The 23,318-nt window shown below is 30.1% G+C and overlaps 1 protein-coding gene across 1 annotated transcript in view; it reads left to right on the top strand.

Moving 5' to 3' along the window:
- Positions 1 to 13,893: 13,893 nt before the first annotated feature.
- The window catches only part of LOC145314573 (uncharacterized), a 62,739-nt gene continuing 53,314 nt past the window's right edge, over positions 13,894 to 23,318 (top strand). Inside the window, exons 1-3 of the mRNA XM_080154550.1 lie at positions 13,894 to 14,078; positions 22,170 to 22,302; positions 22,777 to 22,891. Coding sequence (XP_080010676.1) covers positions 22,178 to 22,302; positions 22,777 to 22,891 — 240 coding nt within the window. The 5' untranslated portion in view covers positions 13,894 to 14,078; positions 22,170 to 22,177. The remainder of the gene's footprint in view (positions 14,079 to 22,169; positions 22,303 to 22,776; positions 22,892 to 23,318) is intronic.

Below are 23,318 nucleotides of genomic sequence, written 5' to 3'. Positions count from 1 at the left end.
TCATTGGTGATGTACACCAATTTATCGGCCAATTATCTTATCCCTTAGATCTCTAAGAAATACTATAGGAACGATTTTTATGTTCAAACGTCTTGAAACGGGGCCATTTTGGTCCTAATTGTACGAATTTAAAATTGTAACAACTGCTACTTTGTCATGAATGGTAAGATGTAAGTGTAAATGCCTACAACCACAACAGGCACAGCTCATTACTGTGCAATGCATAGTAAGGACTTCTAGAAAAAAAAATCGTGGATTTAAAATGGAAATAGGATATAAGCGAAAATATTTGTGGTCAATTTAGACCTCATTTATTAATCAGTACCTTCATCTAGTAGGAGGGGAAAGAATGGGGCAAGCATCGTTTTATCAGAGTACATGCAAATCTGGTGCAATATTAAAGTAATAATATACCGATTAAATTTAATGACTTGATTTCTAAATGATATAAACAGTGTCTTAAGGGTTTTTTGGCGTTAGTAACAATAATATTTCACGATACAAAGTCTTTAATATGAATGCAAATGTCGTATTAGATAGTTTTACTTTTAGTTACTTATCTGTAAGTAATGTTTGTCGTCTTTATTTGATTATCTTTAAAAGAAGATTAAAACAGCAGGAAATATCTATTATAAAGCAAAAACAATGAAAACATTTACACTAAAATGTCACATTACAAAGTTGTATCATTGATAATTGCTAGCACAATGTGATTCTTTCAGATATATTTTTTAAAAAGACAGTTTTCCGCGTAAATTTAATAAAAAAAATAAAACCAGTTTTGTTAGACCTGAGGGGTCGAAACCCTGGGATAGAAAAACTGGAAATATTTTTTTGTTTTTTTTTTATTTTAGTATTCGTGGAAAATTGCCTGCAATACGATGCTATACATGATTTTTCAGTATTACTGAAAACCGGTTTTAATCCAGCGGATAGTAATCTGTTTTGTAGCTATAAATTTATATAGAACATTAATTTCTACAAAATTTGAAAGTTTTAACATTACCAAAAAAGATTGTGGCAACATCAAAGACACCAATAACAGACAGGCCAAACCACAACCCCAATGATGATCCAATATCAATGACAAAGCTTGAAAAATTGTAGGTTATCATTTTTCTAGTGTAGACAACTTCTGAGGTGAAGCTTAATTTTATGGTGTAGGGATAGATTTTGAAGGATTCTCTTAACCTGGCAAGAAATTTAGATTTTTAATGTTGATTAAATAAGCAAATATTCATGATAGTTCTAGCAAAAAAAATAGTACTTAAGTTTTAGTGTTCAAATATTTTACTTTAGGTAGGTTTTATTTTATTATACATTCTGGATGGGTAGCTCAACTAAAAACTATTTTCCCCTCCACGTCCCTCACCTCCTCCCTTTCCCTCCTACCGAATGAACGAACTGACTTATGAATAACAGGGAAAATAGCAACCTAAATTGTCGGCAATTTTCCTCCTGTCATAATATCCACGCAAATTCTTTATCATTGACCCTTGTTACTATAAAATAGAAAGTCTAAATAATACTTATAATGAATATTTTACCAAATTTACTTAATTCTCAATAAAATCTAAATGTTTCCTAATATGATACTCTGTTTTGTTGCAACTTCTTGGGCACAATCCTTCTTGGTAAATATTTTCCCTGTAGAGAAAAGCCCCAACCTTGTATTGAAAAATTAGATATAAACAAACCAAAAACTGTTTTTGTATATTAAACTAAAAATATCATTGGATCTGTATTATATATTAATATTAGTAAGATAGTTTGTTTGTTTTTTTAAGCTAAGCTTTTCTATAATTAGGGTCGGTCCGTCCGTTTCCGTTTGTCCGTCCGTCTGTCCGTAACAGTAGGGTCTTTTCATTAATTTAAACAGGTTGTAATTGTCCTATCGATTGTAAACTTTGCATATTGTAAGTATCTCCTTAAACAGTATCATGTATTTAAGCAGTTTGGCAACAAATTTACTTTCAATTTTGTTTAGACCTATACATTAATATTCTGCTTATTCAGTTCTGGCATTCTACAAGTGTTAATGTTCGTTAGTCCTACCAGAGCTTCGCTTTTATGGATGTTATAATCCTTGTCATTGTTATTTTCATAGTTTATATTTATTTCCTTGGAGTGATATGATGAGACACTTTGCAAATCCAGGAAAACTTTTTCTTTACAAACATTTTTAGTTGACAACCATGGAGGATTACAACCAGTATTAGGGATAACAAGATCTTGAACATGGCCATCAACACAATTTTCAAACTTGTTATCATCATATACTTCACAAGATGGTTCTTTGGGATTAGCAGTTGAATACTTCTTGACATCAATCTCATACCATTGCATGTAGTTAGAATCTGTCAAGAGCTTTTGTCCTCTTACCATTTTATAGTCCACACCATAGAATGTTTTCATCTCCTTGTCTGAGATTAGCACCTCAAAAGCAGCGTTGGATGATAGAGAAATAGAAAATATATTTGAAATATTATAATCCTCCAGATCCCAGCAGTAACCCCAGGATCCAACTATGAATCTTTTCTTCAGGGATGGTGTATATTTATCTGTAGTGAGGACACCATTCACAAATTCTCCAAAATGAACGGTAGATTCATTAGCATTGATATCATAATTCAAGGCATATTCCACTAAGTCATGGAATGTATGGTTGGTATCAAATCCCCATGTGAGTGTATATCCACTTGCATTTGCTTTCTGAACCCCAGACAGAAAATGACTACTTTTCTTGTATCCAAATTCTAAAACTTTACTTTTATTTAATTGGTGCATGGGACAGATTGTTATCAGAGGTGTAGCTATATCTTCAATTGGAATAATCTCAGTGTTGTCAGCAAGCTTGGGATCCATAAGGTTGCCAATACTAGTTTTCATTTGAAGAAAGAAAGCTAAAGTTGAAACAATTACAATTAATATTCTAAAAGCTTTAAGTTTCATGATTATATGAGAAATATTGTATTACTACAATTCTAAGTTGAACTTATTGACTAAAAGGGCATTAAAACTCTTGAAGCTAAGTTGAATAACATTATTATGGTTACATATTGAAAAATAATTATATGAAAACGTTTTTCAAGGGTTGTGACAATATTAAATGAAGTCAGTATAAAATTATATGTTAATGATTATGTTAAATTAATGATTCAGTATTCCATTTTCATACATATTCAAAATAAGAGTAGTACTAATAACATAAAAAATTTTCTCAATGTTCTGATTTCAACCTTATATAATTATACCTGCTTTTATAACAATGGCACTTCTATAATTGTATTTGAACATTACTATTTTTAAGAACTACTTGTGCTTGAATCAAAATTGCTCAATTAATATGTCAAAGAAAACTTAAAATTTGGAAACCTGTATATTGTAAAGAAATACTTGAATGATTATAAAAGTACAAAAGATATTTTAAAGTACCTTCTAAGTATATAATATGTCCTAACATTTAATTTACTTGCAAAAAATCCTAATTTTGTTGTCATAAATGACACAGTAAGGTATTTTTAATCTAACCTAACTTATTATAAAAAATAGTCAATTTCATGAAAAACTTTTAATTCAACCGTCCTTAAAAAAACTGAACAAAAATTGAATGTCGTTAACCAGTGTCGGTGGTTTCTGTTAAAAAAGTTTATTGGTGTCCAAACTTGAACCAACATTCAAGTTGGTTACATTTTGAGAAAAAAATTAATAATGTTTTGAAGGATTAATATATAATTTTAGAACGTAAAATCAGACACAACATATATGTGAATAAAATTCATTATTTAAAAAAGTATCTAAATGAACCTAAATTACTGTATTTTAGGTTTGAAAATATTTGAGCAATGGTACTACAAAAGAAATATTGTTCAATTATACCATAGAATTGCGCATAATTTCTTTTAACACAATATTTATAAAAATATATATTTTAAAATTATCCAATTATGTTTATATATTATGTTTAAATTATATTTGCAATTTTATTCGGAAAGAAGCTCAATAATCAATAATGATATATCTATATAGCAGTAAGTTTATTTTGTCTATATTTGAATATTGTTAAATATTGCAGTCTTTGTTCTAGTATTTTTAAATGTGTACAAGAAAACCTGTAAATTCTGCTACTCTAGACATATGTAATTAATTAACATTGAAACAAGGATAACATCATCCATTTAGATTGGGAATACGGAAAAAGAGGTTTTGTTAATACTTAACTATTGGGCGTTAATTAAACTGACAGGACATGAATGTTGTATCTTTTTTAAATCACCATTTATCTCGACACAGTGAAACTTGATAACATACATACAGACAGTGAGAGATCTTAAAGAAGCTACGCTCGTAAAAATGAAGTAAAATACAAAAAGAAACACGCTAAAAGATTAAATAACATATGTATATAAGGTCTAATACATAGGAAGTATTTAACTATATGTAAAATTAGGATAAAAAATAATATCCACTAGATATTTAGGAGGTCATGGTTTTGATACTATTGTTTTATACTGCGTTATACTAGAGACGGTAAAATGTAAGAGAAATACCTCAGCCTTTAAATAGGACTTTATGCACAGTATGCAATTTAAAGTAAGATAATCTTATAAGCAAAATTATTTTTTTTACAAAGTTATACAATTGTTATATATACAATAGAAAATGAATTATAATGCTATTATCTGATAATTCTACGATAGTATTTATCAATGGCAAGTATTTGTTTTATAACAAAGTACAAGATCAAACAAATTTATTTTGATATTTTGAAAAGACTTTCAATCTATAATTGGACAGACAATCAAGACGAAGAAAAGTATATCATAGAAAAGAAAAATAAACATCATAAAGTTATCATCCTATAAACTAGTTATAAAAACATTAGGAAAGGCAGTTAGATTTTAAGCTTAAAGTAATGTATTCCCTAAATAGAAAATGTGATGTATTTATTTCTTTGAAAATGTATGAATTTAAAATTGCAACCTTAACCTAACCTAAATACCCATTTTTACTGCATAGATACTTAATCAAAGAAACAGATTAATACTCATAGAAACATTTAGAATATTTTAATCTTGAATATAAGTATATTATAAAAAAACAACTTAAAAGCATAGCTTCGTAAAGTTGTAACACGGCTGTTGTATACCTCAGACCGTTTTATTGACCTCCAGTAAAAGACAATAAAGATTGTTTTATGTTTAATAAGGTTGTTCAATTACTGTCACTGTCCTGTTTATCTGTATGTATACGTATTTTAATGTTCGTTTGTACGTTGAGTTATCTTTAAATTATGGCATCTACAAAAAATCTTTTACTTTTTATTTTTATTTACTATTTTGATTCTCGCAAATTGTATCCCGCTGTTAAATTTTCCAAGGTTAGTATGTATGTAAAAATGTACTGAATATTTTTGCAATACTTATGTATTTTGCAAATGTATGTATATTAGACAAATGAATTGTAGGCTATTCAAAACATATTTATTCTAAAAATATATATTCTCTAAAATTAACCAAAAACAAAGACAACCATTTGCTAACAATTAGTAGTGCTAAAATAAAGTCATTCATAAAAGAAAAGTAAAATGCAATACAGCATCTTATGACACATTGAATAGTAAGTTTTATGATTAAATAACAAATAATCTAATAAAAGTGAATTGTCTTTGTTCAATTGCGTGAGATAAAAAGTAATTGTACTTGCGCACTACTATGCGCGCGGACAACCTAGGTTATTAAGTAGATTAACTACCACGGAAAGCAAGAAATGTCAGACTCTTTTAAAACTCAATTATGTAAAGTTTATATTTTGCAATAGGTCTGAAAAATGCGGAACTGACAATTTTAGGCAAGTATTCAAGAGGGCATTATCTATTTTAAACAATAGCATTTTTTGTTTTAATTTGTCGCAATTCTTTGATAATATTTTAGTATTGTTCTTGTAGAATCTTGTATTAAAAGTTTTGGAAGGGGCTAATAACCCCAAGCTTAGGCATTCTTGTAAGAGAACCTAAATTTTTAATACTTTAAAGCATTCTTTTTTTTTAATCTATAAACATACATTTATTCAAATTGCTGATGTTTTTAAAAGATTTTCAAAATCATTCCTGGTATTTAGGCCAAAATGTAAAGTATCAATATAACAGCATAGACTTTCACTTTTTCAGTTGAGCATCCTCTCTTTAATTATGATATATCGGGCAATCTTAAATTCAATCACAAAATCATCGAACAGAAAACATAATTAGTTAATAACGAATATATTATTTATAAGTAATTAATTGATCATACCTGCAATAATTTGAAAAATGTATAAATTAAAAATTACCAAATAATTAGGTTACCTAAAAAAACTAAAAGTGCTTATGGACATAATTTTTCTTGGTTTTACTTGTTTTGTTACTTCACATGTTCTTTAAAATTACTTAATCTTTAGAGAGTACAATATATTTTAGACAAGGATGACAACATCCATAAAAGTTCAGATAACAAAAGAGTCTATAACAGAAAGAAACGAGTTTTTATCTTTGTAAATTGTATAAATTACTCTAGAACCCAAAGTTTTTTAATCACATTGGTTCAAAAACTTCGGGTACTTTTAATAAATTTGATTGTTAAGTACAAACTAGAAGTGTCCAAACATTTCAGCCAATAATTTTAATCTATAAATTTTAACTTCATTGGATAAGTATAAAAATTGATCATACATTGACTTTTATGAGATTGTTGACTAACTGCGGATTTTTAATCGGGTAGGAATCTTGTTAAAAAAACCGCGTCTATATTTTGCAGCTGCTAACAATCTCTTAAATTTTGGGAGTTTTTAACAATTATATTGTTTCATTTCAAAGGTAACTGCGATCCCTTAACTTATTTAGATATTGAATGGTCTGCTAAAATAAAATAAAAAATATATTTGAAAGAAAGAAAAACTGAATGAAATTTGTGGAAATGAAAGGTTTATTAACTATTAAGTGGTTTGGTCTATTTATAAAACTAGGGAAGAGCCGAGAATTAAATAACATAATAACATTTTACGTAATCGTTTAAATCTATGAAGTAATTGTAAATCCTATTCTAATCTATAATAAAAAAAAAGTAGAACGATGTCTGTCTGTCTGTCCGTCCGTCCGTCTGTCTCTTAAGATCTCGGTAACCGCTGAACCGATTTGATTCTACTCTTCAGGGAATATACCTACTGGTCCTGTGGTGGTCTTAAGCTATTTTCTTGGGGGTTGGGACACTCCCACTCCCCCCCCCCCTCCAAAAAAAATTCAAATAAAAGGCTGAAACTATTCATGAAACGAAGAAGAGGCTCATTCATTTTTGCCTTTGGTTTAGGTTTACAATTATTCCTAAAAATGTATAAATATGAAAACAAATATTTGATTTAATCCTAAAATAGTGTTTTAAAATGATGTAACGTTTTATTTAATAAAATTTCATCATAAAAAAATCTTTTTTCTTATTATCAAACTTTTTACCCATTGTATAACTAAAAGTATTTCTTTAATTAAAAAGGCGATTTTGTTAAAAGATATTCACACGTATGATACTTCGAGTAGATCTTACAATTTAAAATTAATACATTTTTCGTCGTGTAATTATTTTAGAAATATACATATTAAACCACATTTCTCTCCTGTTATTTTAATAATTCTGGCTGGCATGCTGGAAAATTGCTGTAGGCAAAACCTGGCTGATACAGAATACTGTCTGCACCTTTCATCTCTCTCTCTCTCTCTCTCTCTCCTCTCTCTCTCTCCTCTCTCTCTCTCTCTCTCTCTCTCTCTCTCTCTCTCTCTCTCTCTCTCTCTCTCTCTCTCTCTCTCTCTCTCTCTATCTATCTCTCTGTCTCTCTCTCTCTCTATCTCTCTCTCTCGTTCTCTACTCGAGTGTTTTACCTAATTAATGGCAAAACTTTGATCTGTATTATGATATTCACAGACAGGGCAAGTTTGCTAAAGAAAAAAATTAAGCCATTCTAGAAAATGTAATTAATGTTTGAAATCCCTAATTTTAGTAAGAATTCAAATTGTTGGTTGTCCTTGTCATAACGACCAAATAAAAATATAAAAAAGGCGTTTAATAAGTTATTTTCTTTAAAAAATAGACAAAAATTGTACTGCTACTTTCTTTACATTTTTTGGGGGCCCTTTAAGGAAAGATGAATTTAATGTTGTAATTGTTTTACTTGTAAATCAACCATTATTTCAAATTAATAAATTTGCAATCTTTGTCTTACAGGTTTAGTTATAAATTTAAATATATATAAATTTCATTTAATTTGGTCTTTAATCGTTGTTTTTCATAATGATTGTTGTATTCCATGGCTATATAGTATACCAAAGCTAGAAAAGAATAATAATTAGATTAATAAAAATATGAATTTTGCTAATTTGACTTTGAATCATTCGTTTATCAAGGAGTGAGGGTTGTCCACGGATAAGAAAATAAAACTTTGTATCTTCTAATGATATCCATGGCGTTTTATCAAAAGTAGAGAGCCAAGGCGAATTACACATTGCCATATAAAGATTTTAACCTACAAAAGTTCTTATAATCAAAGGGTTAGTTGTTACTTTCGTGGCAACGCCCCATAAGGTGCGATTCTTCGTATTTCTAAAATGGCTTTATGGGCTAGAAATAGGAGAAAAGCTACTGTGAAAAATACGAAGAATCGCCCCTTAAGGAGTGTTGTCACGAAAGGGACTACACCCGAAAAGAGATAAATATTCATATGTGAACTCCACTCTAACAAAAATCTATTCTATGTATTAGTTTAAACTAAAATGCTCCAGGTTAAACAAAACTCAAAACTTTTTCACTAACAAAGAAAACTAAATTGAAAAATTCTTTCTCTGAATAGGAAATTTGGTTTTTGATGAAATTTATTTTTTCGCGAGCATAATTTTACTTTTTAAAAAATAACAATTAACTGTTTTATAGTTGGATTGCAGGAATGCATTAGTGAGCAAAATTTATGGACTTGTGTCACTTTGAGAATGGACAACTTTTTTCACAAGTTTTAAAAACTAAATCCTGCCTTTGATAGTTGAGAAGACAATAAAACACAACAAAAAATTTTCCGACATTTCAATTGACCAATTACAACATAATTATCATAATTCGAGTAACCAAATACTTTGCAAAAGTCAAGGTGCTATTAAATAGGATTTTTCCACTTTTCTTGTCACAAAACGTATGACATGAAGTATAAAATTTGTAAGTGTTTTTAGACTGGGAGAAACTCTCATGTCTCCAAAGGCTGTCTGGTACAATAGTACATAGCCTACAAACTGAAATAATAATGCTTAAAAACACATCTACCTAATGTACAGATAGATTAGAACGTTTTGTGTATTCTAATTTATTAAGATTTAACAAAACAATTAGATAAAATATGACGTTTTACATTACTAATTTTTAAAAATAGATTATAATGCTTTGTTAATTTATTGTAATTTAAAAATTACGAAATTCGTATAAATGACAATGTACTATTAGTAATTTTCAATTTCAACAAACTAGAATTAACTAGAAATGTGACTATGCTCACACATTAATTTTTAAAAAAGAGAAAAGAATTCTGGATAAAGTTTAGGATAATAGGACAATCAGTTTTTATTTTACAAATGTATTATGTTTGTCTATAATCACAATCAAACAAGAATGATCGTTATTTTTATAAGTAGCCAGAAACAGTAAATTAACAAAGAAGATGATTTTGATTTTGAGAAACCTTTACATGAATTATCAGAATATTACCATGTAACAGTCAAGAAAATCATATTTTACCCATAATGATTTGGACAGGTAATTAAATAGTAATTGTTAAATTTGTAAATTAATTTTGCTGATAAAATTAACGCTATATTTTTCAAGAAATAGTCCCTACAAATGCATTAAATGTGTTAAAATTCACGCGCTATTCTTTTTTATGCATAAATCTTTTCTTAAAAACTTACTTATTCGATCTAATTGTCGTCTGTAGGTATTTTAAATACAAAAAAAAACTATTCGACTGTTTTTTATTACTTCATGGATTATTGATAAATCATAATTAAACCAATACCTCTCAATAGCTGTAAATGTATTTACTAAATAATCAATATATAATTACCATATGTGTTAGAAAGTCCTTTACCATTTATTTTTTCATTTGTAAGCTTCGCTGTTTTGTGTCTTGTCATGCTTGTCAGAAAACTGTAAAACTTTTATAGGACAGCGATAAGAAGATTTTAAAGACGCACATGTTTAAATAATGCAATGTTCGTAGGAGGATTGACATTAATAATGTTTTAACAAGGACAATTGTATTCGTAAATAGTGAAGCAAAACAAATTTAACAACTATTTAACATTTTAGCTGAATAACAACTAATTATTTCAGAACTTTAAACATATCATTTTCATTCAAAAATGTGAATCTAACTTTTCGATGGAATAACCCTAGCCGATTAGAAACTGTGGTATCTTAAAAACTATGTATCTCTTATTTATATTATTACTTCAAGTTTAACATCATTATAACTAGGATGGCAACATCCATAAAAGCGAAGCACTGAAACGGTAGGACAAACGGACATAAACACTTGTATAGTGTCAGAACTGAATAATCAGAATATAGAGTTGCTTCGCTTATAATATTGTACTTTGTTATCCCAGTAATCAGTATACTAAAAATCAGATCAATCGGATTATTAGATCACATAAAAATTTGTTGTTAAAAAAGTAAAAAAATCAACATGTTTAAAATGGACGTACGGACATTCTGGTAATGATTATAGAGTTGCTACGCTTTCTAAATCGTACCTAACTACTACAGGAATCACCATGCAAAGTTTAAAATCAATAACATGCCTAAATTAACGAAAAAAGCTATTCGTTACGGACGGACCGACTCAATTATAGAAAAGCTTTGCTTTTAAAAATGCGTATTATATTAGTCAATCCATGGGGTTTTACTTTTAATGTTATGTCGCAATACCATGTTTAAATCCTTTCTCTAGATTATAAACTAAAAACAAACAAATTTAGATGCAACAAATTAAAGAAAAGCTGTAGGTAGTCTAAGTGAGTCATGAGACATGGGGGGCACTTTTTGGAAACTCAGAAACAGATATTTTGAAACGGAAATAAGGTTTTAAAAAAAATAATTTAAAATTGTTAGATAGCTTGATGTCAGCTGACTAATTCATACAGATTTTGATATGTTAAGGCCTGAGTAGAAAAACATTTTGAATGCCACACGGGCTCAACAACTGAAGTTATAGCAGCATCTGGCATTTTGTATTTTACTTTACTGGAGCCTATATAACCATTTACTAATCCACAAATGTAGCTAGGCCGTCATGTAAGTTTGTTAAAATATTTAAATCACTAGATGGCGGGGATATAAAGAAAATAGCTTAAAACAGCCGCAAGATATTTATAAAGCTTACCTTAAATAGAACTACCTATTCGAACTAGCAATACCCGAGATCTTAAGCATCAGACAGAAAAAAACTTACTACTTTATATTATAGAATGATTTAGGAGCAAGATCATTCGCAACAGGTTAAAGAATATTAAATGATTATATTTAAGTTTACAAATTGTTTATCATAAAACTATTCCCTATGATTCTCATAATTTGTTCTGCATTTTTGCAACTTGGAAACGTTGTGTCTGAATACTTTCGCACATTTTTTCTCTGGATATTATTTGTGTCTGTTCTAAAACGCACTTTTCTAACTTTTTTTTCTTGAAAATATTTGTCTCTTTGTTAGAAATTATAGAATTATTTTTATTGTGTGATTTTAGTTGCGCTAAAACATCAATGTAAGAAAACTTCGGCGTTATCATCTTATATTTGTATATAAATTTGTATACACCCCCCCTCCACGACAGAACTATGACTCTGGCAGAGAACAACAATTTTAGGTTAGGTTAGGTTATAGGCTATGGAGCCGAGCGCTGCGGCTAGGCAGGCTAGGGAGCCGAGCGACGCGGCCAGAGTTCATAGTTCTTTCGAGGGGGGGTATAAAAATTTTCAAAATTGAAAAAAATATTTCTTAGAGGATTATACCAAAACTTCATTTGACAATACTTGCTAAAAGTGTTTATAAAATTTGATGAAATGTTTTGCTAATTATTATCTGATTTGATAGGTATTATATTTATGTTCTTCTTATGGATATAAAAACAGGGGTGATTTCAGAATAGCTTCGCTCCTAGCTTAGTATTTAAACATATCCACTTTCAAGCTAAATAGATAAACTTAACAAATACTAGAACGTATATTTTTCAATTTTGCAATATTTCAAAGTAAAAAATATCATAAATGGAAAAATATATAAAAAAAAACTCGAAAACAGTTCGTCGTTTATTTTCAGGCTGGAATAAGGCATTGGTTTGTATATTACAATAATCACCAAAGTTTTAAAATGATATTTCTTATTCGTTGGTTTAACAACTGTAAGGACTTTTGTTAAATTTTGATGGGTGTCAAAACGTTTCAACCACTAATTGTAATCTTGAGAAGGAATAATTTTGTGTATCACCACCATTGCAGATGAACATAAATTTATTGGCCCTTGTCTTATCCATTTCGATCCCTGTTTATTTCTATACTATTTCTTTATTAGGATTATATGTAGGTATGATTTTATTTTTTTTTTATTTTAGTGAATTTAAGCCTAGTTTTTTTCTTATATAAATTGTGAGGTGTTTCCTTTTAATCCATGAAACTTTATTCATTTGCATTTCCTGAAAGTTTTTAGTTAATCAATGCATTGGCCTAGATAGATCTGCTCTTTATGCTTAATGTCGCGGAACTTCCCGTTGACAGCCTATAAAGCTTTTCTAAACGTGTGCATGCATTACACTTCATATTCACTTGCATTTCTAAATTCCCATTTCTAACACATGTCTCTTTTTTGTGAACTAGAGGCCTCTAGAGCACTTGAGAGTTGGGGATAATTCCTCTTCCTCCACATTTAATTTTAACTTTACAAGAAGAAGGAAAAAAAATAAAGAGGAGGGGTGTCATTTTTCTAGGGGCGAATTCTCTTGGGAGGGTGGTGGTACCTTCTACTAAAATATTTATAAACCTTCCTACGACCTATGTATATAAAGCTACAGTGTAAAGAAGAACCAAATCTGTTCTGTGGTTAGCGAGATCCTTCGGGACAGATAGACACAAAGACACAGATCCTGTTATCTTTATTTGAGTATTACTGTCTATATGGCTTTTTAAATTGTGAAACCTTCCATTCGATTTGTGTTTCCTAAAACAAATTTTCAAAACGAATCGACCTAGATTTGCTTATATGCTTAATCTAGCAGAACCGCCCATTATTGCGACACGCCCCTTTGTTTCACCTTTCTCCCTTTTTCTTTTGACTTTACTCTTTCTTTCTCTACTATATCTTCTCTCTCTTTTTTTCTCTCTTTTTTTCTTTCTCTCTATCCCCCAACTCCTATTGCATAATACATATTTGTATGACACCCCCCTCCTTCTTCCTCATTCCTCTACATATATTTTATTATACCTTCCTCTTAACCTAAGATATGTCCCCAAATAAGGTATACCCCATCTTTCATAGGTGTTATTTCAATTTAACTATACGAGCTCCATTGATAGATTTTTTATGCAAAAAATGTAGCAATTTGGAATTAAAGTATAGATTTATAATCCAGACAACTACCTGGTCCAAGTGGTTGATACCCTTAATGTCTGCAAGCAAATTTTTTATGTTCTTTTGTAGCGACACGGCTGTGTTTATATATCTAACTTTTATTTGATTTTAAAGACATATTACAATTACTGTAAGATATACAACATGTAAAGTAGATTTGCTAATTAAAAATTTATAGAATTTTATGAAAACACTCCTCTTTGTGACTCAGAGGTAAAACACTCCGGGAGGTATAACAAGTTGACCCATTCTCTCCGCTAGGTGACATGTGGCGCTAGTGTACACAAATAGTTCTGCACAAGAGCTAGTAAACAAGTGAATTACAAAGAGAAAGCAACCTTTCTGGATACATTGTCAGTTTTTTGTGCTTAAAAAGTTAACATTTTTTAACACAGGTAATGTAAATATTTTATGTTTTTTAATGGTTAATACTGATTTTTTATAACAACCATAACTGCTTTGAATGAGTTTAGATAAAATATAAATAAAATAATGCAATATTATTAGGATATATATATTTATTTTTGATAGCTTGATGACAAATGTTATTAGACTTTAAAATAGAGATAGTTCAATTTGGTCCAATTGAAAACACTTGTATGTATTTAAACCTGTTTTTAGCACCCCTTTATATTTGTAAATTTAATGGAGCTTTTATTCGAATTGCCTCATTCATTATGGGCATTTTTGTACTTTAAACCTAAATTTTGTACTTAATAATCAGATTTCCATTACCACAGTTAATCGTCCCCCAATACATCTATCCAAGGAACATATAGACCATTATCAAACAAGACTTATAGAGCAGCTAACGCTACAATCTAAAGAATGAAAAAATCCGCTGAATTGCAAAAGTTAACTGTATTTTAATCCTTTTCTATCAAGATAATTATCATGGCTAACAGGGATAAGTACATTCATTTTAAATATGTATTTCATAAAGGATCGAGAGAAAAAAAGTTATTATTATCCTATTCAAAATAACATGTTTAATTAAACTGTGTTGATCAATTTATGGTATCATAAAAGTAGTAAGCCTTTTTTGTCTGTAACGAAGGATCTCGGACACCGCTTAAACGATAAGGTTTTTTTACAGTGAATCTTTCTTTAGTTTTAGGGAAGGTTTTTAACCATTATAGGGAAGTGTATCTTCAGCCTTCCTAGTTAATAATATTGTATCATTTTGTTATTTTACCCTTCCTCCTCATTTCTAAAGTTATTTTATCATTTAATGTAATGGAAGTCTAAAATATTATGCAGCATCTTCATTGTTTTTAATATGAATATTTTTTTATCCCTGATAATTATCTATAAATCTAAAATCAGTTTTTTCCCTAATTTTTCCTTATTGTAAAACTAGACATGCACAGTACAATTAAGTATGGTATTAGATATTTGTAATATTTTTAGATGTTTGTTTTCTTTGTTTGTTCTTCTAATAAATGTATAAGTAAGGGTGTATAACCCAGACAACTTCCTGGTTCAAGTGGTTGGGACCTTTTTCGTTTGTTAGCAAATTGCTTTCTGCTTTTGTAGTGACATGGCTGTGTTAGTATTTCCGACGCTATTGACTGATATTCAAAGACCCAATTGAAAGTCGGTACAGGGTCCCCCCTGGTACTTTTACTTTATTCTCCTTTCTGAAATTGTAACGTTACAAGTGCAATACCGACTAAAGAACAGCAAATTGTAAGCATTTACTAAAATTTTTAAGTTAATCGAATTAATTAGTCATTAATTAGGTCAACTAAAATTTGTCGGAAAGATCAAATATTCATTCCAAATATTTGAATATATTCAAGGAGTGGATAATTATTCAGCAGAATGATTGTTTTAGAATAAAGCTAGAAATCAAATAATCTAACACAAATACAATAAAAGTTATTAACGAGCACAGAAACCCACTCTTCCTTTTTTTTGAAATAAATGAAAAGTTTATGTGGAGGGAGGTATTTTTTATGATGATCCCTCTAGTGCCTATGCCTGTGGTGCTACACTGTATCCGATATAACCTATTCTAAATTTACTAAGAACTTTGAAGGGAACTGCCTTTATTTGTTTTCTGATTACATTTCTTTATTATGTAAAAGTTTTAGAAATACATATTTAGCATATTAAATAAAAATTAATGTGGAAGGGAGGTATTTTCTATGCTTGATCCCTCTGGGGCCTATGCCTGCTGTGCTACACTGTACCAAATATAACCCAACCAAACCAAAACTGACTAATCATTTAATTTGTTTTCTGAATACATTTCACTATTATGTAAAAGTTTTAGAAATACATATTTAGCATATTAAATAAAAAAATAATGTGAAAGGGAGGTATTTTTTATGCTTGATTCCTCTGGGGCCTATGCCTGCGGTGCTATACTATACCCAATATACCCTAACCTGATTAAGCACTTTACGGGAAACCGCTTTTAATTGTTTTCTGATTACATTTCACTATTATGTAAAAGTTTTAGAAATACATATTTAGCATATTTTAGAAATAAGAAAAATACACGTTCTTTTGTCTCTATGTAAAATAAATTGGTGTTTTTAAAATGAAAATCAATTTTCATTATTAGAATAGCATAATATGATAGTAAAGTAATGAATATTGCTGTTAAAAAATCAATGTATGGTAGAGATCTTTTATACTATCAATCTAAATCATATACCCTAGGCAGGGAGGAAGGGGACATTGGGCTGTTTATTACACAAGTCTCCAAAGTTTTATGATATCATGTTCTTTTTGGTTAGCTTAACAACTTTGGGGAATTTTAATTAATTTTGATTGGATGGTTCAAAATTGTGTGTGTTCAATCCTTTCCACCATTAGTTGTAATTTACAGAAGGGATAATTTTGTGTATCATCTTTGGGGATGTACAATGTACATCAATTTATCGGCCATTGTCGGGTCCCTTCAGATCCCTGCTCCCTAGATGTGTACCATTCGTTTAAGCAATTAACACACAGTGTTATATTGTATTTTTGCAAGAATACTTTTTAGAAGATACAAGAGACTGAGAAAATTTTGTAAATATTTTGTTCTCTTTTCTCTAGCTACGGTCTGTTGCAACTTGAAGCAATATTCATTTCAGATTATATGTGCAACTCTTTTAAGGTGTTTTTTGAAATTTTGTTAGATACCTCATACCACGAAGCATTTTATAGATCTATTCACCGAAATAGGCCCAAAAATAGGGCTCACTGTTGCATTTTAACACGAGGTAGTAATATATACCAAAAAAATAAGTATAAAGTCTGGTGATTTAAAACTACCTTTTTAGTTTGTTACCTCTTTCTAATAGTACTTGTTAGACTCAAGGGGACATGAGAGAAGGTGGTTATAGTTGGTGGTTGACCCTCATCTTTAAAAAGATTAAGTTATAAAAAAAATTTAAAGGGTAATTTTTCTAGGAAGGGGAAGATTTCTTCCTAAAAAAAAAGTTTTAAACCATTCCTGAACCTACAAGAAGTATCGTATTGGTTCAGTGCAGTGGTTGGCGATATCCTTCGCTTCACACATAAAGAAACACACACCTAGACAAACAGACAGACTATTATATAAAGAAAAAAAATCGGTTTCTTAACATACATCTTCAAAGAGCATATGGAAAGATTCTGGCCATAATCTAAAATATTGTTTAAGAATGTCAACAAGAATGCGCACAAACAAAGCAATAATTTACCAGACATGCAATGCATTCTTTTCCAGAATTATTATATTGTTTCTCGACTTAATCAAGATTGTTTTGTCGTGTTAAGGATTGATTTAAACAAGAAATACATTTAGAGAAATACTTTTGTGTTGTATCTTTCAAAAGTTTAGTTAAACAAAATTATATAAAGTAGTAAAGGTATTTTTTTCTTTAGCTTAAGATTTCGATAAATATTTTGCTGATTAAGTTCTCCATTTGAGTGAAGCTTCATATATGTTCCAAAATGGTTCCAGGCTATTTTATTTTTAGATTTATGTGTTAAAATGGTTGTAGGTCATCTTTCTATCCTACCCTGCTTCTGAGAATAAAGAGTCCCTTGATTCTAGGGGCGCAACCACTAGTAACTATTAAATTAGTTTAAAATGAATGTTATTTTTTAGCTATTTTAATTTATAAACTTACAACAATTTATAACACCCTAATTAAGATATAAATTAATTACCCATTATTGAAGATTATTAATAGAACATGTTACCATAAGTAAATGATTTAATAAATTATGATCTTATTAATTATTTTGATATAATTAGGATAAAAGCTCTATTATTCAAAATGTGCAGTACTATAATTAATCATTTTTTGTAAAAGGAAAATATGTAAAAATGTTTTATATTCATATTTTCCATTTATAAAAGATAGAAATTTTTAGATAAATATTATTTTTATGTCTGATAATATTGCTCTACTAAGGCTCTAAGGGTCCATCAAACCTAGCAGGGTCATCAATATAAAGAGAGAAAAAAAATTTAGGACTTCAGCAAAGCATATAAAATAATTGAGTATTTAAAGACCCTATGATATTAGAAAAGTATATTATAAATAGGTTTCAAACCTCTGTTTTGTGTCTAAAGATAAAGAATGTCTCCTGTGGACGCATGTTTAAATTTTAGATAGACTAGTTTAGTGTAAGAATAGTTATAGCTATAATGAATTACATTTTTTGGTCAGATCGTTCATCCAGTAGGAGGGGAGGGGATGAGGTAATGAGGTGAACATGATGGTATTGTAATTCAAGTCAAGCCAGCTGCGAGTATCACTTTATTAGCGTACACTAAAATCTGGTAAAACATCCAATTAATTATATATCAATTAGTGCAAGACATGATGATAAAAAATACAAATATGTAAAGCATAAAAATGTAAAATCGTTGACTTTATTTATAGTGAAAAGTTGACAATAATTTTGCTTATTCAACATAAAAAAAATCCTCTAAACTATAAACGGTCTTGTACAGTTCAATGTTGCGTGTAATCGTAATTTTTATTACATTTAAGCATTAAACAAGGATAATTACATCCATAATAGAAAATAATATATATATTGAGATATACTGTCTTAATGACAATAATCCAAACAGTAAGATGTTTAAAAACTCATAAAAAGCATATAAGATATGTTGTAAATTTTCAGTCATATGGAGATGTTTAGCTTGAAAAGTGGTGATATTCCTCTCAGTGCCCAGCAAGGCCAGAGTCCTCCAACCCCTTATTTTGAAATAAACAATAAAATATGGGTATTTTTTTTCTTTTTGCCTAACACCTGGTGGATCCCAGACCATGCGGGGATTATTCCTACCGTTCCCTAATCCTGCGGGACTCAATGAGACCTAACCTGTGCTCTACTTTGCTTTTAGAAACCGCCAATCAATCCGTTCAAATAAATGAATATAGTTCATTGTTGAAATGTAATGATTGGAGACTAAGATAGCTTTAGCATCGATGGAGAAACAGCATATTTTTCAGAATGTTGGAAAAAAATAATACATAACTCTTAATAAAAATAAAATTAATACTAAGGAAAACCAAGATGATAGAATAATTTTAATTTAGATAAAAGATATTTTTCAATTTCACAAAGCGTACTTTCAAAACAAAATCTCATTCTTCATTTAAAGTTTGATTAAAGTAAAATGATAACAAGGACAATTTAGTTCACAATAAAAATTTAATATATAATGTAATATTTAAAGGTAAATTTCTTTTTTTGGTTTGTAATACTATCTAAAATATACAGAGTATTTTTATTTTTATTTTTGTGCGCAACAATCTCGGAAGAGGCTGCTATGATTTAATCATACTTAGACTATTTAGATCTTCTTATAGTGGCGCTAATGTAGAAGAATTAATATGTATTTATCGCACCGTATTATAGACAGCTTTACGCGGAATTTTGAAATTTAAACCCGTTTTAATAGCCGAATGCCCGTGCTCACAAAACTGGTTAATTTTATTTTAATATTCTTGGAATACTTTTTGTAATACGATGTAACACAAGATTTTTTATTACTGGTTCTAATCCAGCGGATATCAATCAAGGATTTTCCCAGAGATGCTACGCATTCAAAAATCTGAGAGATATAGTTTTGAAACTAATAATTAAGTATCTTATCGTTTCCTCAAACTTAAGCATATGAGTTTCTAAAATGTCACAGAAAAATAATTAATAATGGAGTGATTTGTCAACAATACCTGCCCTAAAGTATCGTTTACCCAGTATAATTAGATAATGAATAAATCTTTAGACATAGATGTTTAATCCAAACAACTACTTGGATCTAGTGTTGGAGACCTTTTTCGACAGCTAGCAAATTGCTTTAAGCTCTTTTGTAGCGACATGTTAATATTCCCGATGCTATTGGCTGATATCCAAAGACCTAATTAAAAGTCGACACAGAGTTTACGGGTGGGGACATACATTCATTTAACCCCTTCAGACTCTATTGTTTTATTTCAATAGTTTATTTACCTTTCGACATTTTGCTAAACCTGTAGTTATGAGTAAACATACTTAAAACTTAAATTGATTCTCAGATTTTTTGTGGATTAATAAATCCTTCTTTGATGTCTTTGTAGGTAATTGTGCTTGTATGTCCTTTAAGATCTCAGAATGTTTAGCATTGGTATAAAAAGTTTTCTTCCAGTATGGCTGCGAAACCGATTGATATCCGCTTGATTGTAACCGGTTCTCAGCCATTCTAAAAAATCATGTATTAGCCTCGTATTACAGGCAAGTTTCCACGAATATTAGAATAAAAATTACAAGATTAAAACAGGAGAACTGTCTACAATACGATGCGATAGATTACTATTATAGTTTAACTGTTTTTAACTCTTCAAGACAAATTAAAACGTAGAAAATCATTACAAAAATACCAATTCAGTAACTATCTTTTACATTTTAGAGCATTTTTTGCTTTGAAGTGTTTTATAATAAGGCTATATATTTTTGGAGTAGAGAGAGCTATATTTTTTTACAAATAAAACAAACAAAGATTACTATATTATGATATAAAATAGTAGGTTTTTTTGTTTGTCCTTAAGATCTCAATAACCACTGAACCGATATGGTTCGTCTTTACCGTGAAGCTTCTTATAGGTGCAGGGAAAGATTATAACTATGTTGGGTGAGTAAAACCACTGAGTCTTCCATTGAATATAAGTTTTACATAGCTCCTGGTATGGTTTCAGGCCATTTTACCCTTTATTTATAGACCCTGGATGCTAGAAGTAGTAACATGACTTACTTATATTAAGCTTCGCATTGTTGTACTAATATTGTACATTAATATTCTTGTTTTTTTTCTTTTGAATACTTATGTCTTTCCAACTTAAGATTTAAGGTAAAATAACACGTAAACACATTTTTAATAAGGTGTGTATTGCGTTTTAGATTAAGACATTTTTATACACTGATACATTTTAAAAGATGGAAAAAATATTATTTTACTGATTTGTTTTTTGTATTACCAAAATAGATGTAAAATATATGTGGATATAATTACAGGGTAAAAATTGCCGTCAATTTTGATTTCTAACTTGGACATCACTTAGTGGTTAGTTCGTTTATCCAGGAGGGGAGGGGTTGAGGTAAAGAGAGTGGATGAAGGGATTGTTATTTAAGCAAGATACATTTTTACTTTATTAGAGTACATGATACTCTGGTGTAAGATCCAAGTAATAACAAATTAATTCTTACAATACAATTTTCTATATCAAGCTAGCCAAAGAAAATGAGTACAGCGCCTCTTAAGGGCCGTTTTGTCGTATTTTCACAGTAGCTTTTTGTAGGTTATTTAGGTCAGGTAAGGTTAAGTTTAGTAAGGTGATTGCCCCGCAGGATTAGTGCCCCCCCGCACGGGATAGAAACAGGGGAAAAGCTTAACCACGAAAGGGACTTTACCCATCATCTGAAACAAATACTTACAAATACGGCTACCTATTTTACAAGATAGGTATACACATCTTGCATGTACTTTTTGTAAAGTTATTGTATAGAAATCTAAAATGTATAGAAATCTTGCGTAAATATAAATATTTTCTAACACCTTATTTAGGGCCCAGACACTTTTTACGGAATTTAAGATTGATTTAAGTTAGAGTTAAATTTTTCAATACTTCATTTTGTTTTATAATACATCCTGTCTTATGATTTATTTTATGTTCTTTGGTTTTAGCTTTAGCCAGAAGATAATTTTTGTTCTTTTGACAACCAACCCTTTGATAGCACGACCATTGTCTAGAAGTCCTAACTGTGCATGATAATTAGTTGCTCCTGATTTGGTAAAAGGCATTTTCTGTACTCTAACTATTTATGTCGCACTCCTGACATAGCAGCAGTAGGAACCACATTTAACGTCTTTGGTTGAGACGCAGTTTTGTGTAAAAGATTCGAGCCAATGTGTGACCCAACAGTCGCGGGTCTATGTCTATATTTGGACCTTTATTACTCATATTTTAGTAAGGTTTTAAGCCATTTTTATACTTTAAATTCTTTAGGTGGGAGGATGAGAGATACTTTTCCCGAGTTGTTTCCCTCCAGTCTTGTGGCCATATGCGAGGAGCGTGTACTATTCCTTTTGAGGGAGGCTGGTAGGGCTTCAGAGCGCCTGGCAGATGCTGAAAGAAATTGGTAAATTAATAATTTATTTTCTAATATGGCTTCGAAAAAGATTGAAATACGCTGGATTAGAGCCTGTTCTCAACCATCCCCCGAGACTAACAAAACTGGTTTGAATCTGATATTTTTTTATTTTAATATCTTCAGAAAGCCGTCTATAAAACGTCTATACCACTAATTAATATATCTGGGGAGGTAGTTAAAATCATAGAGCCAAAACATTAAATTATATCCCATACCGCTATTGTTCCAACTATTGCAACCAACCCTTTGATTGTATGACCTTTGTATGGAAGTCAATACTGTGCATGGTAATGAGTTCCATCTGTTGACAATCATTCTACTTTTACCATGAATTTCCTTATCTGAATTAGCAGCCGAAGGTGCAACTTTAAACGTCTTAAATTTAGACGCGGTTTGGATCAAGATTCGAACCCATCACCTCCCCAACATTGATGCACTGCCAATAACTTTTTGTCTGTACAGGAATGGTAAATATGACAGATACCATGGTAGCCAAGTGTCCGCCGGACTGATGTCACGCGCCTGGCCTGAATGGCTGGCCGCCACCCCTAATCCTTTCCATTATACTGGATCACAGGTAAGATTGGTAATTTCAAAGCTCCGTTTTTGACATATCAAAAATATTTAAAGTAAAAGAATAGATGGGGCAATGCCCACAGAGTGGGACCCTGACCCTATTTTTTATTGGGTCTTTAAAATCAGCTAACAGCGTCGGAAATAAAATCGCAGGCGAGTCCTTACAAAAAAAGCATAAAGCAATTGCTATCAGACGAAAAGGGTCTCCACCCACTGTGGCATGGATTATGCAATAAATTCATTACTTGAACACTTCCCATAAAACTAAAGCTACAAACAAAATACACCGTCCTGTTAAAACATGAGGCTAGAATTATAAAGGAAGGGAATGGTCAATGAACTATGACTTACACTGGTACTTAATGTATATTACCTTATTCTTAACTTATTACCTTTGGTAGTCTTATAGAATCTTGATTGGCTTATTC

This window comes from Acartia tonsa, chromosome 3, assembly GCF_053477335.1.
Source record: "Acartia tonsa isolate MP-2025a chromosome 3, ASM5347733v1, whole genome shotgun sequence".
Classification (NCBI taxonomy): Eukaryota; Metazoa; Arthropoda; class Copepoda; order Calanoida; family Acartiidae; genus Acartia; species Acartia tonsa.
Note: the sequence above shows the minus strand (reverse complement) of the source record. Positions and strands in the feature narration are given on the sequence as shown.